Source organism: Lynx rufus, unplaced genomic scaffold, assembly GCF_022079265.1.
Source record: "Lynx rufus isolate CCGP_SWC_20201006 ecotype Redwood Valley unplaced genomic scaffold, mLynRuf1.p SCAF_2, whole genome shotgun sequence".
In the NCBI taxonomy this organism is placed as follows: domain Eukaryota; kingdom Metazoa; phylum Chordata; class Mammalia; order Carnivora; family Felidae; genus Lynx; species Lynx rufus.
Genome location: NW_025814834.1, coordinates 32651565 through 32671028, shown reverse-complemented (window position 1 = coordinate 32671028; position 19464 = coordinate 32651565). Strand labels below are relative to the sequence as shown.

Here is a 19464-nt window from a genome sequence, read left to right as displayed (position 1 = left end):
CCACTTTGGGCTCTGTGCTGACGGCTCGGAGCCTGGAGCCTGCTTTGGATTCTGTGTCTCCCTCTTTCTGTGCCCCTAACCCACTCGCATTGTGTCTGTCTCTCTTAAAAATAAATAAACATTAAAAAAAATTTTTTTTAAAAAGCACAAGAGAGAAAACAAATGAACAAAGAAAAAAGACAAAAAGACTCTAAATACAAAGAACAAACTGGTGGTTGCCAAAGCAGGGAGGTAGGTGCAGGGAGGGGTGAAATAGATAAAGGGGATTAAAAAAAACAGTATGTATGGAAAATCTGATTGTAAATGTCAGTTATTGGTGTCATAAAAGTTTTTGATCTCTGACCATATGTGTCCTATTCAGTCAGGTCCTACAATAAGTATTTAGTGTTGAATTGTTAGCAGACTTTGAAAGAAGACCTTTAGTATTATAAATAACAAAGTCTTCAAATAATAGTAAGATGACATCATTCCAGTGTTTAGCTCAAGATGAAGAACATTTTCTGAAGGCTTTGAAATAGTGTTTTCAGGGCGACTGGGTGGCTCAGTCAGTTAAGTATTTGACTTCAGCTTAGGTCCTGATCTCACTGTTCGTTCATGAGTTTGAGCCTGGCATTGGACTCCCTGCTGTCAGCACAGAGCCTGCCTCAGATCCTCTGTCTCCCTTGTCTCAGCGCCTCTCCCACTCGTGCTTTCTCTCTCATTCTCTTCCAAAAATAAACATTAAAAAAAAAAAGTAGTTTGTTTTCTTTTTTAATCATTCAGTAGATCTAATCCTAATAGTTCTAAAGATTGTGAATAGTGTGAAGTTATGTAAATATGAGCAGAGTCCATATGCCTTTTGGTAAATAAACAAACATGCTCTTGCTTTGCCATATTCATTTGATAATAGTTTTGTAGAGAGGTAGTATCCATGTTGGTTATGAGCATAGGCTTGATTTGAAATCAGACTTACCTAGTTTGGCCAATTACTAACCATATCAAGTATGGCTGGGTATAATCAGTTAACCAGAGTGTTACCTTTCCTAGTATTTGTTAGATAAATGGTAATTTATAGTAGTATTTTGTGTGATTATTACATTTGTTTCAGCTTGATTATCATGAAGAAAACAATTAAGTATACTGTGAATAATTTGTACTTTTCCAAGAGAAATTTTTATGGACTTCCAGTTAACTTTTGTTTGAAACATTTTTGTTCTAAATAATGGATGGAATTTTTTGTTTTTTAAGAGAGAGCACAAGTGAGAGAGAGAGAGAGAGAGAGAGGGAATCATCTGGAGCAGGCTCCACGCTGAGTGTGGAGTCCAGAGCGGGCCTTGATCCCATGACCCTGGGATCATGACCTGAGCAGAAATCAAGAGTTGGACACTCAAACTATTGAGCTACCCAGTTGCTACCCGCCCCCCACTTTTTTTTTTGTTGGAGAATAATAGATGGAATTTATTTTTATACATATTTAATGTTTGAGGGTTCAGTGTTTTTTTTTTTTAAGTGACCTCTCACAATATTCTTATAAATTGAAGAACGGAATAATATTTTATTGAAAATATACTCATCAGTCCCCAGTATATTTATCAGTTGTGTGTCTTGCTGATTTGTTTTCACTCTGTAGTGAGTTGACTTTTCCTTGTTTTAGGAGCTGTGGATCTAGATGCCTTAACAGATGAAAAGGAAAGAAAAGCCTTAGAAGGGATGATTAATAATTTTGGGCAAACACCTTGTCAACTGTTAAAGGTAAATCATAAAAGTTATTGATTGCATCAGAAGTCTAGAATTTTAATTGCTGAGGAGCAGTATTACTGGTGTTTTTAAGTATTTTAATGATTTAACGCTTTATCTCAGAATTTAGAATTTGACAAAAATTATACTGTCATTATATTATTAAAAAATAAATAGATTTAAATGTTCCTATTTTGAAATAACAAAATATTGTAGTCAAAATCCACGTATATAGTCAGTAACTCTTAAATCACAGAGGAGTTATATTTACTCAGGAAGCCAATCATTTTATTGTGTTTACATGACTAAAATGTGACTGGAGCAGGATTTGGATGCATGACTAGCTAACTCAAAAGCCTTTCTACCATGCCATGTCTCCTCTGAATATTAGCCATAATCCCCCTTATTGAACTACATCACTTTCTGTGTTCTATGGGCTATTATATATATCCTAATTATGACATTTTCTGCCTTAGTTTTATATTTATGCATTTGCCTCACTTTATTATAACTATGTTACAGGCAGCAACCTTTTCTTAATCATTTTATATCTTTCTTGCATATAGTATGTGTGCAGCAAATATTTGTGAATTGAAATCTCCACAGCTGTTATAGCAAGAGTGGATCTAAAGTCTGGCTTATAGATCTTTTGTACTTCTGTTAAGTCAGTTATCACACCTAGCTTTGTAATTGCTACTATCCCTTAGAGTTTATTTAAAGCCTCCAACATGGGTTTTTTACAAAATAGTCATATTTAAAATCAGTGCTTTATCCCTATCTGCTGTGCAAAAGAACAGAAGACAATAGAACACTTGAGTTTTGAAATAGATTCCATATTATTTTTGTACTGGCTGTACTTTTCTTTTTTTTATAAAACAAGTGCTAATTAGTTTTTATTACCATAAAAAATGACAGAGAAGTCAGCCTTTGATTTAAAATAAAGTGAATAAGAAATGCCTGGGTGGCTCAGTCAGTTAAGCATCTGTCTCTTGATTTTGGCTCAGTTCATGCATGATCTTGTGTTTTTTGAGTTCGAGCCCTGCATTGGGCTCTGTGCTGAAGGTGCAGGGCCTGCTTGGGATTCTCTCTTTCTTCCCCCTCTTTCTGTCCCTCCCCCACTTGCACCGTCTCTATCAAAATAAACATTAAAAACATTTTTTTAAATAATAAAGTGACTAATATATGGATTGAGAGCTAATTGAGTACTATTGAAGTACTTATAGCTGTCATACTATTTTCTATAATTGAATATTTTGTGATGGAGATAGAAAAATCCCCTATAGATGGAATTCTGTTCTGCATTTTAACTATGCCTTTTGCATGTTAATTTGATTTGCCGTTTACTTCTTATTTATAAAGGTAACACTGTTCTATGTCTCTGACATTAAAGTTAAGGAAGAATAATTTATTTGAAAACAAATGCAGCAATATGTATAATAGGATTCTGATAGTATTGACATTTCTATCTTATTTCAGGAAATAAGGATTCACTCATGTAAATTTTGACTTCTGAGCAATTCATTTATTTTTTTTTTTTTTTTTTTTTAAATTATTTTTTTCAACGTTTATTTATTTTGGGGACAGAGAGAGACAGAGCATGAACGGGGGAGGGGCAGAGAGAGAGGGAGACACAGAATCGGAAACAGGCTCCAGGCTCTGAGCCATCAGCCCAGAGCCTGACGCGGGGCTCGAACTCGCGGACCGCGAGATCGTGACCTGGCTAAAGTCGGACGCTTAACCGACTGCGCCACCCAGGCGCCCCTGAGCAATTCATTTAATTTTACCAAATACTTATTAAGCCTCTGTCATATTCAATATAACAGGTATCGAAAATCCAAAAATGAGTAAGACTTGTTTTCTGACTTTAAGACGCCTACTGCTGGGGCACCTGGATGGCTCATTTGACTAAGTGTCTGACTTCAGCTCAGTCAGGATCTCACGGTTCATGAGTTTGGGTCCTTCATCAGACTCTGCTGGCAGCACAGAGCCTGCTTCAGATCTATCCACCCCCCACCCCTCCCCGCCCCGACTCTTCCCTGCTGGTTCTCTCTCTGTCTCTTAAAAATAAATAAACTAAAAATAAAAATAAAAATTTTTTTAAAGATACCTGTTGCCTAGGGGCCCCTGGCTGGCTCAGTCAGTATAGCATGCAACTCTTAATTTTGCTATTGTGAGTTTGAGCCCCACATTAAGTGTAGAGATTATTTTAAAAAATAAAATCTTAAAATTAAAAAAAAGATAGATACCTATTGCCTAGTTGGAAAAGATAGACCATAAACAAGTATGTAATTCGGGGCGCCTGGGTGGCGCAGTCGGTTAAGCGTCCGACTTCAGCCAGGTCACGATCCCGCGGTCCGGGAGTTCGAGCCCCGCGTCGGGCTCTGGGCTGATGGCTCGGAGCCTGGAGCCTGTTTCCGATTCTGTGTCTCCCTCTCTCTCTGCCCCTCCCCCGTTCATGCTCTGTCTCTCTCTGTCCCAAAAATAAATAAACGTTGAAAAAAAAAAAATTAAAAAAAAAAAAAAAAAAACAAGTATGTAATCCAAATTAGAAATAAGTAACAAATAAAATACTAAACAAAGTAATATGCTGGTGAAGATAATCAAAGAGAATAATTAATTCTGGCTTAGAAATTCAAGATAGACATCACTAAGAAAAAATTTAAAGTAGAAGTAGGGTTTCTTTAGAAATGAAAAGAGTAGGAATTCTGCTGAGGGGAGTACTCTGAACAATGGCCTAGAATTGTCAACAGTGCATGGTATATAATCTGTTGTAACTAGAGCCCAGTATGTATGAAAGAATACAGTAAGATATGTCTTAATATAATTACGGAATTATTTTTCTTAAAATTATTTTGAAGGAACCACATCCTCCTAGATTGTCAGCAGAGGAAGCAGTGCAGAAGCAGGCCAAAACAGACACTTCAACCCTGAACCTATTTCAGCACCTCTCCGAACTCAAGTCATTTTTTATAGAGGTAATATAAACTTGGTAATATCAAAGCATTTTCTCTATGAATTCTGTACACCTCAATGCTCCTTTTATTCTCTATAGGGAGGGGCATCATAAATATTTAGTCCAAAATCATAAATAATGTTGCAATAATATGTTCTTGAATTTTTAAAACAATTTTTTCTTTATTGTTTATTTTTTTAAATATATTTATTTTGAGAGAGAGAGAGAGAGAGAGAGAGAGAGAGAATGAATCCCAAGCAGGCTTTGCACCATCAGTGCAGAGCCTGATGCGGGGCTCAAACTCAACAAACCATGAGATCATGACCTGAGCTGAAATCAGGAGTCAGATGCTTAACCAACTGAACCTCCTAGGCATCCAGGATTTTTAAAACAATCTTATTGGGAGTTTTGTTTGCCGCTGAGTGGTAGTGTGAAATGTTTCTCTTAGCTTTCTTTTATTTTACATTTTCTTGACAAGGAAAAATAAATAGTTTGATTTAAATTCCTTTTTATGACAGCTGAGATGATAGGTAGAGGGTGTGTGAAATAACTCTTAATTACAGTGTCTGCATATTTATAAAATATGGCCCAGCAAGTCAAATTGTTAATTGCTAATATCAGAAGGAATAATGAAGTAAACAAGGTAGTTAATGCTATAATTGAAAGAGTGCTTTAAATTCAAATGTTTATACATGTTGAATTACTTAGCATGGTTCAGAATATGAATGCATTTATACCTGTGAATTTGGTTAGGACAGATAATATTAACTCTTGGCAAGAAGAAAAAATGATAATGAAATGTTATTAAGAATGGGTGCCTGGGTGGCTCAGTCAGTTAAGCATCCGATCCTTGATTTCAGCTCAAGTTATGATCTCACAGTTGTGAGAGCAAGCCTCATGTCTGGCTCTGTGTTGGGCAGGGATCCTGCTTGGGATTCTCTCTGTCCCTCTTCTTCTGCTCCTCCCCCACGCATGCATCTCTTCTCTTCTCTCTCTCCCTCTCTATCTCTCCCTCTCTCTCTCTCTCTCTCTCTCTCAAAAAAATGTTATTAAGAATAGTTTGGGGGGAAAAAAAGAATAGCTTGGAGATGTGTGGAACAAGCAGTAACTCATGCAATACAGTAGAGTTTGGTAAACTTTTCTTAATTTAACCAGATAGTAAATATTTTTGGACTTTGTAATCCAAAGTCAAAATCAAGAATATTATGTAGGTACATAATTACCACTTAAAATATAACCATTTAAAAATTGGGGCGCCTGGGTGGCTCAGTCGGTTAAGCATCCGACTTCAGCTCAGGTCGTGATCTCATGGTGTGTGAGTTCAAGCCCCGCATCAGGCTCTGTGCTGAGAGCTCAGAGCCTGGAGCTTGTTTCAGATTCTGTGTCTCCCTCTCTCTGCCCCTTTCCCGCTCATGCCCTGTCTCTCTCTGTCTCTCAAAAATGAATAAACATTAAAAAAAAAAAAGTAAAAATTAAAAACCATTCTCAACTCACAACCTATAAAACATGTGGTAGGCAGGACTTCAACCATAGGCCTAGTTTGTCAAACCCTGCACCAGAGCATCATTATAATGTGTTTCTTAGGTTCAGTACCATGGGAAGTCTTTAAAGAATTTTTTGATAATTTGGTATAACAAATTTTAAGTTTGTTATAGTTAGCTTTAAACTGACTTTTACTCAAATGAACAATGTTGTAGTAAGCTCTACGGTATTTTAACGTAAATGTTTTCACATGTCTGTGAAAGCACTTCATAATTAATCTTTGTCACTCCTTTCTTAAATTCATGTTTAATGAGATAGTTATTTAGTGTTTAATAATACAAACTCCCCAGAATCAGTTGTTTTCCCAAAGTATCTAAGTCAGTTGCCTGAAATTCAGCATAAATAGAAACAGTACTTAGAAATGATGACTAATTTGGGGCACCTGGCTGGCTCAGTTGGTGGGGCATGGGACTCTTGATCTTGGGATCATGAGTTCAGGTCCCACGTTGGGCAAAGAGCTTACTAAAAAAAAAAAAAAAAAAGATGATGACTAATTCCCAGATGTGTTCTGGGTCCCCAAGACCACCCTCAGGTTTGGTGATTTGCTAGAAAGACTCACAGGATTCAACCTATTATTATACTCACAGCTAAAATTTATTACAGTGAAAGGATACAAAACAACATCAACAAAGGACAAAGGCACATCGGGTGGAGTGCAGGGGAAACCAGATACAAGCATCCAAGAATTAATCCTATCCCAGTAGAGTCACATAAGATGTGCTTAATTCTACCGGTAATGAAATGTGAAAACAAATTTGTCTACCAGGAAAGCTCATTAAAGACTCACCACCCAGGGCAGGTGTTGTGTTTTGTTCTGTTTTGTTTTAGACTTTATTTTTAAGTAATCTCTACACCCATTATGGGACTAGAACTGACAACTGTGAGATAAAGAGTCACATGCTCTACCAACTTAACCAGCCAGGCACCCCAACACCCAGGGTTTTTATTGGAGGCTGGTAACATGAGCAACCTCTGCTTAGCACATGCTAAAATTCTAGACTCCAAGTACAAAAGCACATCTTCAGCACAAACCATATTGTTTGCACAAGTAATCTAGAAATAATGAGCCACTTTTATCATTGAAGACAAGTTTTATATCAGTGTAAGGAACTCTGCCCACCAAGTTCCCAGATACCAGCCAAGGGCCGACCTTACAAGAAGGCCTTTCTAAGGAGAGCTGTCTCAGGATGGCTGGGTGGCTCAGTCAAAGTGTCCAACTCTGGCTCAGGTCATGATCTTGAGGTTCGTGAGTTTGAGCCCTGCATCAGGCTCTGTGCTGACAGCTTGGAGCCTGGAACCTACTTCAGATTCTGTGTCTCCCTCTTTCTTCTGCCTCTCCCCCACTAGCGCTCTGTCTCTCTCTCTCTCTCTCAAATATAAACAAACATTTTAAAAAATAAAAAAAAATTAAAAAGGGCTGTCTCAATCCTTCTGTGTTAACTCTCCACTGCACATAGGGCAACACATAAAACCCTATTTATCCTATAATCTGATGGACATGTAATACTATATTTATTATGCAATGGTGATAAAATGATTTCACCATGTCTAATCATGTGCAACTTTGTTTTTATAGAATAATACATTCCAAGTTGCATTTGCAACTGCAGTGACATCTGTCCCTCTCTGTACCCACTGTGTCACAGGGTAGCTATCCTCGGGACCAGTATCTGGAGCAGGATAAAAAACACAATAAATATCCTTGGGTACTAATAATTTGTTAATCCCTTTACATCATCATAGGGGAAGGTATTTCCCCACTCATTCATATGAAAAAAGGTCTCTATAGGTCATCTCTTCCTAGTTAAAATGGTGAAGAAAACAGGTAGCAGTGAAAGCAAGGGCCTAATAAATAGTTTTCTTCAGACACCATTTTCATTTATGCTTGTTCAAATGTAAGTTCTTTTCTTGATCTACAGAGTGAAGAGAAAAGATAGGCACTAACTTTTTATAGTTTATCATTGATTATTCATATGAGGCTCTTAGAATAGCACCTGGTACATAGTATATACCCAATAATATTAAGTTATAATTTACCTAATAAATGTTAGGTATAATTTATGAACCACTGTCACAAAACTTAATTCAAATCATTGTTCCATTTCACGTTATATAAGATAAATGCCAATTTTCTGAGAACTCTTTATTTTCTCGTCCTATTGTTACGGCTTACAGAGATTGCCTCAGTTAATGGGATAGATCTGTGTTTTGAAAGTTAAACCCAAAAGGAAATTCTATAGAATATAACCAGTTGTCTCATTTGACTTATTTGAGCAATGTACTCTTATATGGTCTATATTTTCTACTTTATATTAATGCCAGTATGGCAAGGGAAAAGGAAAGATTCTAAATCACTGGCTGTTTAAATGGTTGATACTCCTTGAAATCTGCATCTGTTTCACAGTGAAGTAGTAGAATACAAGAAAATGATGGGTTTGAGAAGTTTCAAGTATGCCATCCAAACATGGTATATAATTCCTTTCCTACATTTTTTAGCCTTTTTAAAGAATTAAAATACATTTAACACACACTGTTATATTAGTTTCAAGAGTACAGCATAGTGATTCTCCTTTCCTACATTTTAATTAAATGATATGTTTTGATAGAGTAAAATGCTGTATTACCGGGTTCATTCTTGTTTAAAGAAATAGAAGTTTTCAATAACTTGTAACTAATAAAGATAACAGAACCAGCCACTAAGCCTCCGTCTTTTATTTTATAGGGAATTAGTGATGGTATTCCACTAATAAAGGCCATTGTCCCCAAAAATCAGTCTCGCTCTTTTATGTCTCAAGGCAGCCCTGAGTTACTGGTAAGTAGATTTATGGCTTTTTCTCACTGCTATGTTTGTATACATTACAACTCATCAAAAAAATTGAGAAAATATGGGGCATCTGGGTGGCTCAGTCAGTTAAGTGTCCCAACTTCAGCTCAGGTCGTGATCTCACTGCTCGTGAGTTGGAGCCCTTCAGATTCTGTGTCTCCCTTTCTCTCTGCCCCTCCCCCACTCACACTCTGTCTCTCTCTCCTTCAAAAATAAAAATAAATAAACGTTTTTAAAAAATGAGAAAATAAAAAAATTTAAAGACTTTTTAAATAATACAGACAATTTTTATGGAATTATTTTGACTGAGTATAAAAAATGTATCTTCTAGATACACAGCTTTTATTTCAAGTAGTTAACTGTAATACACTTTTTTTTTTTTTTCTGTCAATGTGTCTTGATTTATTTTTTGCTTTTGGTCAATTTTTAGAGTCAAAAAATTTTTTTAAGTTTTCATTTAAACTCCAGTTAGTTAACATAGAGTATACTACTAGTTTCAGGTGTATAATATAGTATTGTGTACATCACCCAGTGCTCATCACAACAAGTATAACTCCTTAATCCCCATTACCTATTTCACTCATCTCCCTTCTGCTAACCATCAGTTTGGTCTCCATAGTTTCTTGGTTTGCCTCTCTCCCTCTATCTGTTTCTCCCCCTTTGCTCTTTGGTTTTTTAAATGCCACATATGAGTGAAATCATATGGTATTTGTCTTTCTCTGACTTATTTCACCTAGCATAATACTCTCTAGCTCCATCCATGTCTGTGTAGATGGCAAGATTACATTATTTTTTATGGCTGAATAATATTCCATCATTATCCATTCATCAGTTGATGGACATTTAGGCTATTTCTATAATTTGGTTATGGTATGTAGATAATGCTGCTATAAACATCAGGGTGCTTGTATCCCTTTGTGTTAGTACTTTTGTATTCTTTGGATAAATACCTAGTAGTGTGGTTGCTGGATGGCAGGGTAGTCCTATTTTTATCTTTTTGAGGAAACTTCATACTGTTTTCAGAGTGGCCATACCAGTTTACATTCCCACCAACAGTGCAGGAGGGTCCCCCTTTTCCACATCTTCACCAACACCTCTTGTTTCTTGTGTTGTTGATTTTAGCCATTCTGACAAGTGTGAGGTAATAATTCATTGTAGTTTTGATTTGCATTTCCCTGATGATAAGTAATGTTGAGCATTTCATGTGTCTGTTGGCCATCTGTATATCTTCTTTGGAAAAATGTCTATTCATGTCTTCTGCCCATTTTTTAATTGGTTTATTTGGTGTTTTGAGTGTTCCATTTTATTAAGTTCTTCATATATTTTGGATACTAACCTTTATGAGATATGTTCTTGGCAAATATCTTCTCCCATTCCATAGGTTGCCTTTTAGTTTTGTTGATTGTTTCCTTTGCTGTGCAGAAGCTTTTTATTTTGATGAAGTCCCAATAATTTATTTTTGCTTTTGTTCCCCTTGCCTCGGGAGACATATCTAGAAAGAAGTTGCTGTGGCCAGTGTCAAAGAAGTTACTGTCTATGTTCTCCTGTGGGATTTTTATGGTTTCAGGTTTCACATTTAAGTCTTTAACCCATTTTGAATTTACTTTTGTGTACGCTATAAGAAGGTAGTCCCATTTTATTCTTTTGCATGTAGCTGTCCAGTTTTCCCAATACCATTTGCTGAAGAGACATTCTTCTTCCCATTGGATATTCTTTCCTGCATTATCAAAGATGAGTTGACCATATAGTTGTGGGTTCATTTCTGGGTTTTCTGTTCTGTTCTATTGATCTGTGGGTCTATTTTGTACCAGTACCATACTATTTTGATTATTACAGCTTTGTAATATAACTAGAAGTCTGGAATTGTGATGACTCCAGCTTTGCTTTTCTCTTTTGTGTTTCCATAAAAATTTGAGGATTGTTTGTTCTAGTTCTGTGAAAACATGATGTTGACATTTTGATAGGGATTGCATTAAAACTGTAGGTTGCTTTGAGTAGTATGACTTTTTAAAAATATTTTTTCTTCCAATCCATGAGCATGGAATATCTTTCCATTTATTTTTATCATAAATAGATGTTGTCCTTTGCCAAATGCTTTTCCTGCATCTATTGAAATGATCATATGTTTCTTTTCCTTTCTTTTATTAATGTGATGTATCATGTTGGTTGATTTGTGAATATTGAGCCACCTTTGCAACCCAAGAATATCTAGCTTGATTGTGGTGAATGTTTTTTTTTTAATGTTCTGTTGGATCTGGTTTGCTAGTATTTTTTAAAGAACTTTTGCATCTATGTTCATCAAGGATATTGGCCTATATTTCTCTTTTATATGGTATCTTTATTTGGTTTTGCGATTAGGATAATGCCGGCCTCATAGAATGAAATTAAGTTGTTCATCTTTTTCTGTTTTTTAGAATAGTTTGAAAAGAATAGGTATTAACTCTTTTTTAAATATTTAGTAGAATTTGCCTGTGAAGCCATCTGGTCATGGGTTTTTTGTTTGTTGGGAGTTATTTTTGTTACTGATTCAGTTTCTTTGCTGGTTATTGGTCTGTTCAAATTTTCTGTTTCTTCCTGTTTCGGTTTTGGTAATTTATATGTTTCTAGGAATTTATCTGTTTCTTCCAGATCATCCAGTTTGTTGGGGTATAGTTTTTCACAATATTCTCTTATAATTGTTTGTATTGCTATGATGTTGGTTGTTATTTCTCCTCTCTCATTTGTGATTTTATTTATTTGAGTCCTTTCTCTTTTCTTTTTGAATAGTATGACTACAGGTTTATCAATTAATTTTTTCAAATAACCAGCTCCTGTTTTCATTGATCTGTTCTATTGTTTTTTTTAGTTTCTATATCTTTTATTTCTGCTCTTATCTATTATTTCACCTCTTCTGCTTGCTTTAGGATTCATTTACTGTTCTTTTTCTAGCTCCTTTAGGTATAAGGTTAGATTCTTATTATTTATATAAATGATCTTGCTTCTTGAGGTAGGCCTGTATTACTTTGTACTTCCCTTTTAGGACCACTTTTGCTGGATCCCAGAGGTTTTGGACTGTTGTATTTTCATTTTCAGTTGTTTCCATGTATTTTTTAAATTTCTTCTTTTATTTCCTGGTTGACTTATTCATTGCCTAGTAGCATGTTATTTAGCCTTCATGTATGTGTGGTCTTTCCAGATGTTTTTCTTGTGGTTTTCTTCTAGTTTCATAGCAATGTTCAAGTAGTTAGCTGTAATTCTGATGTGAAAATACTAGAACATTTTATTATTTTTATTTTTTTAATCTTTTTTTCCACATTTATTCATTTTTGAGAGAGAGAGAGCACGCGCGCACGATTGGGGGAGGGGCAGAGAGAGAGGGAGATACAGAATCCCAAGCAGGCTCCAGGCTCTGAGCTGACAGCATAGAGCCCAACGCGGGGCTTGAACTCATGGACTGTGAGATCATGACCTGAGCCAAAATCAGACGTTCAACTGACTGAGCCATCCAGGTGTCCTAATACCAGAAAATTTTATACCAGAAAAATAGAATGTAACATCTTAGTAGATATTACAATATATCATAAGGCAGTATAAGTAATAAAAATGAGAAATAATACAGAATTGAGGAAGGTATAGATGCGGGAGATGTTAGTGAGTAGTTTACACGAAGTTTGTAATTTAATCCTGTTAGATGGGCACTAATAATCCTGTTAGACGGGCACCATTATTATTTCCTTCCTATAGTTTAGAAACTAAAATTCATAGCTGATTTGCTCAGGGGCACCTGGGTGGCTCAGTCAGTTGAGCGTCAGACTTTGGTTGAGGTCATGATCTCATGGTTCGTGAATTCAAGCCCTGCATCAGGCTCACTGCTGTCAGCACAGAGCCCACTTAGGGTCTTCAGTCCCTCTCTATCTGGCCCTTCCCATTTGTGCTCGCTCTCTCAAATATAAATAAATCTTTTTGTTTTAATGTTTATTTTTGAGAGAGAGAGAGAGGGAGAACATGAGCGGGGGGCTGGGGGACAGAGAGAGAGGGAGACACAGAATTGGAAGCAGGCTCCAGGCTCTGAGCTGTCAGCACAGAGCTCAACACAGGGTTTGAACCCACAGACCATGAGATCATGACCTGAGCTGAAGTTGGACACTCAACCAACTAAGCCACCCAGGCACCCCCAAAATAAATAAATCTTAAAAAAAGAAAGGTAATTTGCTCGAAGTCATAGAACTAGCAAGTAAAGGATCTTGGATCTGGGACAGGCACATGGACCAAACTTAGGTATGTCTTATTCTCATTTTGTCAGGTACAAATTATAAAAACAGAGTATAGCATAGTGAACAGTAGAGATTCCAGAATTAGACTTATCTTTCTAATTACGCACATTGTGTGTTTGTTTAGGAAAAACATCTAGAAAGATAAACAAAAGAAAATGAAAGTGCTTTTCAATGATGGAATCCTTATGATTTCACCTTTAATACCTGCATTTCTTTAAGTTATCTTTTTTTTAATCTGTTTTATAATCAAGGGGGGGAAAGTTTTTCATTTTTCATTTTTTGTTTTTTTAATGTTTATTCATTTTTGAGACAGAGAGAGACAGAGCATGAACAGGGGAGGGTCAGAGAGAGGGAGACACAGAATCTGAAACAGGCTCCAGGCTCCGAGCTGTCAGCACAGAGCCTGACGCGGGGCTCGAACTCACAGACCACGAGATCATGACCTGAGCCGAAGTTGGCCGCTCAACCGACTGAGCCACCCAGGCGCCCCAGTTTTTCATTTTTAAAACAACGTTCACTCTTACTGTCACTAAGATGAGAGACCTTCTTAACAATTTGTCATAAATTGTACTTCTGATTTATGTTCTAAATTATGTATAATATGTCGTATTTTTATGGTAAGACTTGACCCTTAATTTCTTCTGACTGCCAACTAAAATGCTAATACAGTTTGAGAAATGACGAAAATTCTCTCACTAAAGAAAGATTCATTGAACAGTTTTTCTTGCAATAACATAAAAGATAAAAATAAGAAATGACTTTTTCCATTTTAAGACTTTATTAGTATTAAGACTACTCTTTTTAAGAATTAAGATGTAATTAATGAGGGATGCCTGGCTGGCTCATTTGGCAAAGCATGTGACTCTTGATCTTGGGGCTGTGATTTCAAGCCCCACGTGGAGTTCAGAGATTACTTAAAAATAAATCTTAAAAAGGACTAATGAATTTTGTGTTTTAAGTACACAATCCCACATTACTCCCTAAATGATAAATGCTAACATCATGTGAGCATTTGGTTATTCTGTGCTGCTTTCTTTAATCTTTTATTTCATATTTGTCTTCATATGTTCTCTTCCAGATAACAGTAAGCATGAATTATGTTGTTGGAACCCATGGATGGCTGCCTTATGACAGAAACATTTCTAATTACTTTACATTCATCAAAGATCAAACTGTGACAAATCCAAAGTAAGTAAATGAACATTTAAAGCAAAACAGGTGCAGCTGGTACCTTATTGCCAGGAAAAACAACTAGATTGATTGGTGTCATTTTGATAGTAATACAGTAGGCCTCCAGATTTTCTTCCCTCTCTCCTTCTCTCTTTTGTTCTTTCCCTCTTCCTGACTTGATACTGGTTTAAGGATAAAACAACTTATATAATATCATAGGGAAACAAATTATTAGCAATAATTTTGAGGCTTAATTTTATTTTTATTGTACAGTGTTGTTTATAAATAAGCCTTATGTGTTTATATAAGAAGAATTTATTATTTACCTTAATTTGTTAAGTATCCAAAGGTTACATTTTAAGTTAAAGTGATGTTTCCCTTACTGAGAGTTATTTGAGCTGTTTATTAGGAGCAATGTCTTTTTTCCTTCTTATCCCACATAGGTCTTAGTACTCTTTGTGTTTGGCACAAAGCATACCTTCAGCATATTGATATTGAATAATAAAATTCTAGAGCTGAACTGTCAGAATTGGCCCTCATTCTCTGTATGCACGCTAAAGTGCAATTACTTCTTTGTATCTTTCTGCAACATCTGGGTTGACTGAGTTCACAGTTAGTTCACTGGGAAACAGATAAAACCAACATGCTTGCTTTGGTTTGAGTGAAGAATTATCTTCATGAATATTGTTCGATACACATTTAACTGCTTATGAGGTAGATTTCTGGTTTGAGTTGATTTCCAGTTCCTCATCCTGTCATATCCTTCTTGTGCTTAATAGTTTGATACTACATTTTACAGAATTGACAATCTTACTAAATTGGCTTTGAAAGACAAGATTTAAATCTTTTTCACACCTTCACCAGTCTCAACTTCTTTAGCTTAACCCTTGAGATTATTATTATGTATATTTTTATTTGATGAAAAATATGAATAAGATTAATTTTTTCTGAAAATCTTTATCATTCACTAATGGTCATTTCAATTGAACAGTTAAGATTTATTTTTATTTCTTTTTTAAAGAGATTTAAAAAATAGTTGATATCGGTGTAAATGGTCTTTTATGGAAAAGTCTAATATTTAATTATGTTTACAGAACTCAGCGTAGTATGAATGGTCCTTTTGCTCCAGGGCTGGAAATAACTTCTAAGCTATTCATAGTATCACATGATGCAAAGTTGCTTTTCAGTGCTGGACACTGGGATAATAGCATTCAAGTGATGTCACTTACAAAAGGCAAAACTATCTCACACAATATTAGACACATGGGTAAGTGTTAACTTTTTTCTCCCAAAAAAGCAAAGTTTCCCTGTGTCTTCTAACTACAAAAGTAGTACATCCTCCTTATAAAAAACATTAGTATTTACCTTTGAAGCTGAGTGAACTTTTTTTTGATAGAGCAATGTTATGAACATTATATGTTTTCTTTAAGAGTATTTAATGTTTTGGGGTATACTAAATACCATATAAATTAAATACAGCTTCATAGTATCTGAAAGATGTTAGGCTAAGCCTTTTTTAAAAAAATTGGTTGATACAAGTAAGAATTTTAAGACAAAACTTAAAAAAAATCTGTCATTGTTGAAGAAGACATCACCTGCCCTATTACTTAGTTAATAGTTAGGCATGAAAGAGGTAAATTATTGAATGTGGTTTAACCTGGTACTTCTTAGGCTGTTCATTTTAGTATAAGAATAAGACATGGTGTAGATTTCCTCCTGATAAACCTATTACAAAAGGGAAATGGGAGTCTGCTACTAATTCTGTACCAGTGGCTCCTGAGATGCCACTTAGCTCAGGTTTTTCCCTTTTAGTAGAAATGTATTTTATATTGTGTGAATTTGCAGTGTAATATGTACTTTTTTGATTAGGGGCATATATTCCACAGGATTTCAGTTCTTAATGGGAATAGAAGGTAAATGGGGATGAGAGAGTAAGAGAGCAGAGAGGCCTATCAAAACTACCTGGGGATCCATTTCAAGCCTCCTAACCCACTAGCAGGACTCTAATGGACATTTCCCTGCCCCGTGTGTACTCTTAACTCTCAAAGCTGGGTGACCTCAAAGAAAGATCCTCTACATGAGTTTAGAAATGCTTGTTTCCTGTGTTCTTCTTCCCCAGTGCTTTTCCATTGCCGTTCCTACATTTCTCCTGCTAGAACAACCAATTTAGTAATAGTTTGACCATGAACTAAAATTGCCCTTTTAGTTCTGTTCCAGCAAAACCATGCCATTTCACTTTTTTGTAATTCCTTTTTTCTTACAGATATTGTTACTTGTTTAGCTACAGATTATTGTGGAATACATTTGATTTCTGGTTCAAGAGACACTACATGTATGATATGGCAAATAATACAACAGGTTAGTTACACATTTAAATAATCTTCCTTTCTGGTGGGACTACTAGAAATTACAGATTTATAATTTTTATCAGCCATATTATACTCATTATGATGTTGCTTCAAGGAAGTAAAGTGTCTTTTTTATGGCTTTTAGATTTTCTACTTGACAGGCTTTCTTCTACTTCAAATTTATTAAAATAATTACCTAAAAATTTTCTTATAATATTTTCCTTAACTTTTTTTTTTTTACATTTTAATCTTCAATCCTTTGGTAATTAATTTTTCTTTTTATAATAGAGAATAAGAGTATTATGTATATAATATATAGATATATATGATAGGGGCGCCTGGGTGGTTCAGTCGGTTAAGCGTCCGACTTCAGCACAGGTCATGATCTCGCAGTTCGTGGGTTCAAGCCCCACATCAGACTCTGTACTGACCGCTCAGAGCCTGGAGCCTGCTTTAAATTCTGTGTCTCCCTCTCTTCTCTCTCTGCCCCTCCCCTGCTTGTGCTCTCTCTCTGTCAAAAATAAAGATAAACTAAAAAAAAAATAGATATATAGGATAGAATATATAGAGTATGTAATATATATTCTATAATAATATAGAATATTAAAATGTATTATTATGTTTACTTTCAGTGGAAAGTCATTTATGCCAGCATAAATGACTACCTACCGAATTGGATCTTCTTCTAGATTCGCCATTTTGTTTCTATAGCAACACCAAAATATTTTCATTTTAATATTTGGTAAAACAAATCTCCTCTCACTATGTTTCTTTATAAAAAATGTTCTCAGCTAGTCTTATATTAGTATTTATTCTTCCATATGAACTTAAAAAATATTTTAACCATATCTTCCTCACAAATCTCTTAATCTTGATGAAATTATATTTAATTTATATATTAATTTGGTATGCATTGGCATTTTTATAATCATTCCTATCCAGAAATAGGACATGTCTTTCCATATTTGTTTCTGTTCTTTTTTTAATGTTTTTCAACAAAATCTTTTAATTATTTTTTTCATTAGGTTCTGTACTTGTTTATGTTTATTTCTTTAAAAAAATTTTTTTTAAGTTTATTTTGACAGAGCAGGAGTGGGGTAGGGACAGAGAGAGGGAGAGAGAATTTCAAGCAGGCTCTGTCTGCACTGTCAGCACAGAGCCCAACGTGAGGCTCAAGCTCACGAACCATGAGATCATGACCTGAGCCAAGGTCAAGAGTTAGACGCTTAACCGGTGTCTCCTACCCTGGCACCCCTATTTAAGTTTATTTCTGATTATTGTATTATTACTATTTTGAAGGGACTTTTTTAAGTCACTTTTACTTCTTTTTGATTTTGAGAGAGAGCACACACAAGCTGGAGGAGGGGCAGAGAGACAGGAGAGAGGGAATCCCGAAACGGCTCTTCACTATCAGCACAGAGCCCAGTGCACAGGGCTCAGTCTCATGAACTGTGAGATCATGACTTGAGCTGAAATCAAGAGTCAGATGCTTAACCACCAACCTATCCACCCAGGCACCCCTAAATCACTTTTACTCTAAATGATTATGGCTAGTGTAAAAAAAAGCTATTGATTTCTATACAGTTATCTAATTGGTTTACCAAATCTTCTTATCCAGCTCTTGTAATTATTAGTATCTTTTAGGTTTTCTGATAACAAAGTAGATAAGATATATAATCATATGATCCGAAAGTAAAAGTGGATGTCTTTATCTTTTCCAATATGATTCCAATAAAATGATTTCATTTTATCTTATTACATTATTAGCTAGTGTAATAGAGTAAGAAAATTATAGTGAGTATCCCTGTCTTATGTCTGATTTTGATGAAAGTGCCTTCACCATTGTGCCATTTAGTATACCATTTGCTGTTGCATTTCACCATACATTGCTGTTGGGTTGTGGGGTTTTTTTTTGATATTTAAGTAGTTACTTTCCTTCTGCTTTTTTTTTTCTTTTGGTAGCTTTTTAGTAGTTTACAGAAAAGTTACAAAAATAGTACATTTTTGCATTTGTCTTATTATTCTCTCCTAATGTCTTTTGCTCCCAGCATCTTTTTTTTTTTTTTTTTTTAACAATTTAGAAGTTGTAGATATTGGGGCCTCTGGATGGCTCAGTCAGTTAAGCTTCTGACTTTGGCTCAGGTCATGATCTTGTGGTTTGTGGGTTTGAGCCTCACATCAGCCTCTCTGCTCTCAACACGGATCCTGTTTTGGATCCTTTGTCTCTCTCCCTTTGCCCTTGCCCTCTCTCTCTCTCTCTCAGTAAAGATACTGTGTTCGTTTACCCCTAAACACTTTAGTGTATATTTTCTAAGAACAAGTCATTCTTATATATAATCACAGTTCAGCTATCAAAATCAGAACACCTATACAATATATAATATATATAGTTATCTAATCCACAGTTCATGTTCTAATTTTGCTAGTAGTTCCCATAATGTCCTTTTTAGCTATTTTTCACAGTTTGTCTTCTTTTATTTGTAGTTTTTCTCTTATTTTCTCTTAATGTATTATGTTGAAAATTCTCCTAGGCTTGAACCATTCTGGAATTCCTATAATAAAACCATATAGGAGCACCTTGGTGCCTCAGTCAGTTATGTGTCTGACTTCGTCTGAGGTCATGATCTCACAGTTTGTGAGTTCAAACCCCGTGTCAGG

At 35.5% G+C, this 19464-nt stretch overlaps 1 protein-coding gene across 1 annotated transcript in view; it reads left to right on the top strand.

Annotated features, from left to right (window-relative positions):
- NBEAL1 (neurobeachin like 1) overlaps positions 1-19464 on the top strand; it is a 176839-nt gene that overhangs the window by 143825 nt on the left and 13550 nt on the right. The window contains exons 45-50 of the mRNA XM_047083649.1: positions 1634-1731; positions 4575-4691; positions 8934-9023; positions 14367-14476; positions 15553-15725; positions 16722-16816. Coding sequence (XP_046939605.1) covers positions 1634-1731; positions 4575-4691; positions 8934-9023; positions 14367-14476; positions 15553-15725; positions 16722-16816 — 683 coding nt within the window. The remainder of the gene's footprint in view (positions 1-1633; positions 1732-4574; positions 4692-8933; positions 9024-14366; positions 14477-15552; positions 15726-16721; positions 16817-19464) is intronic.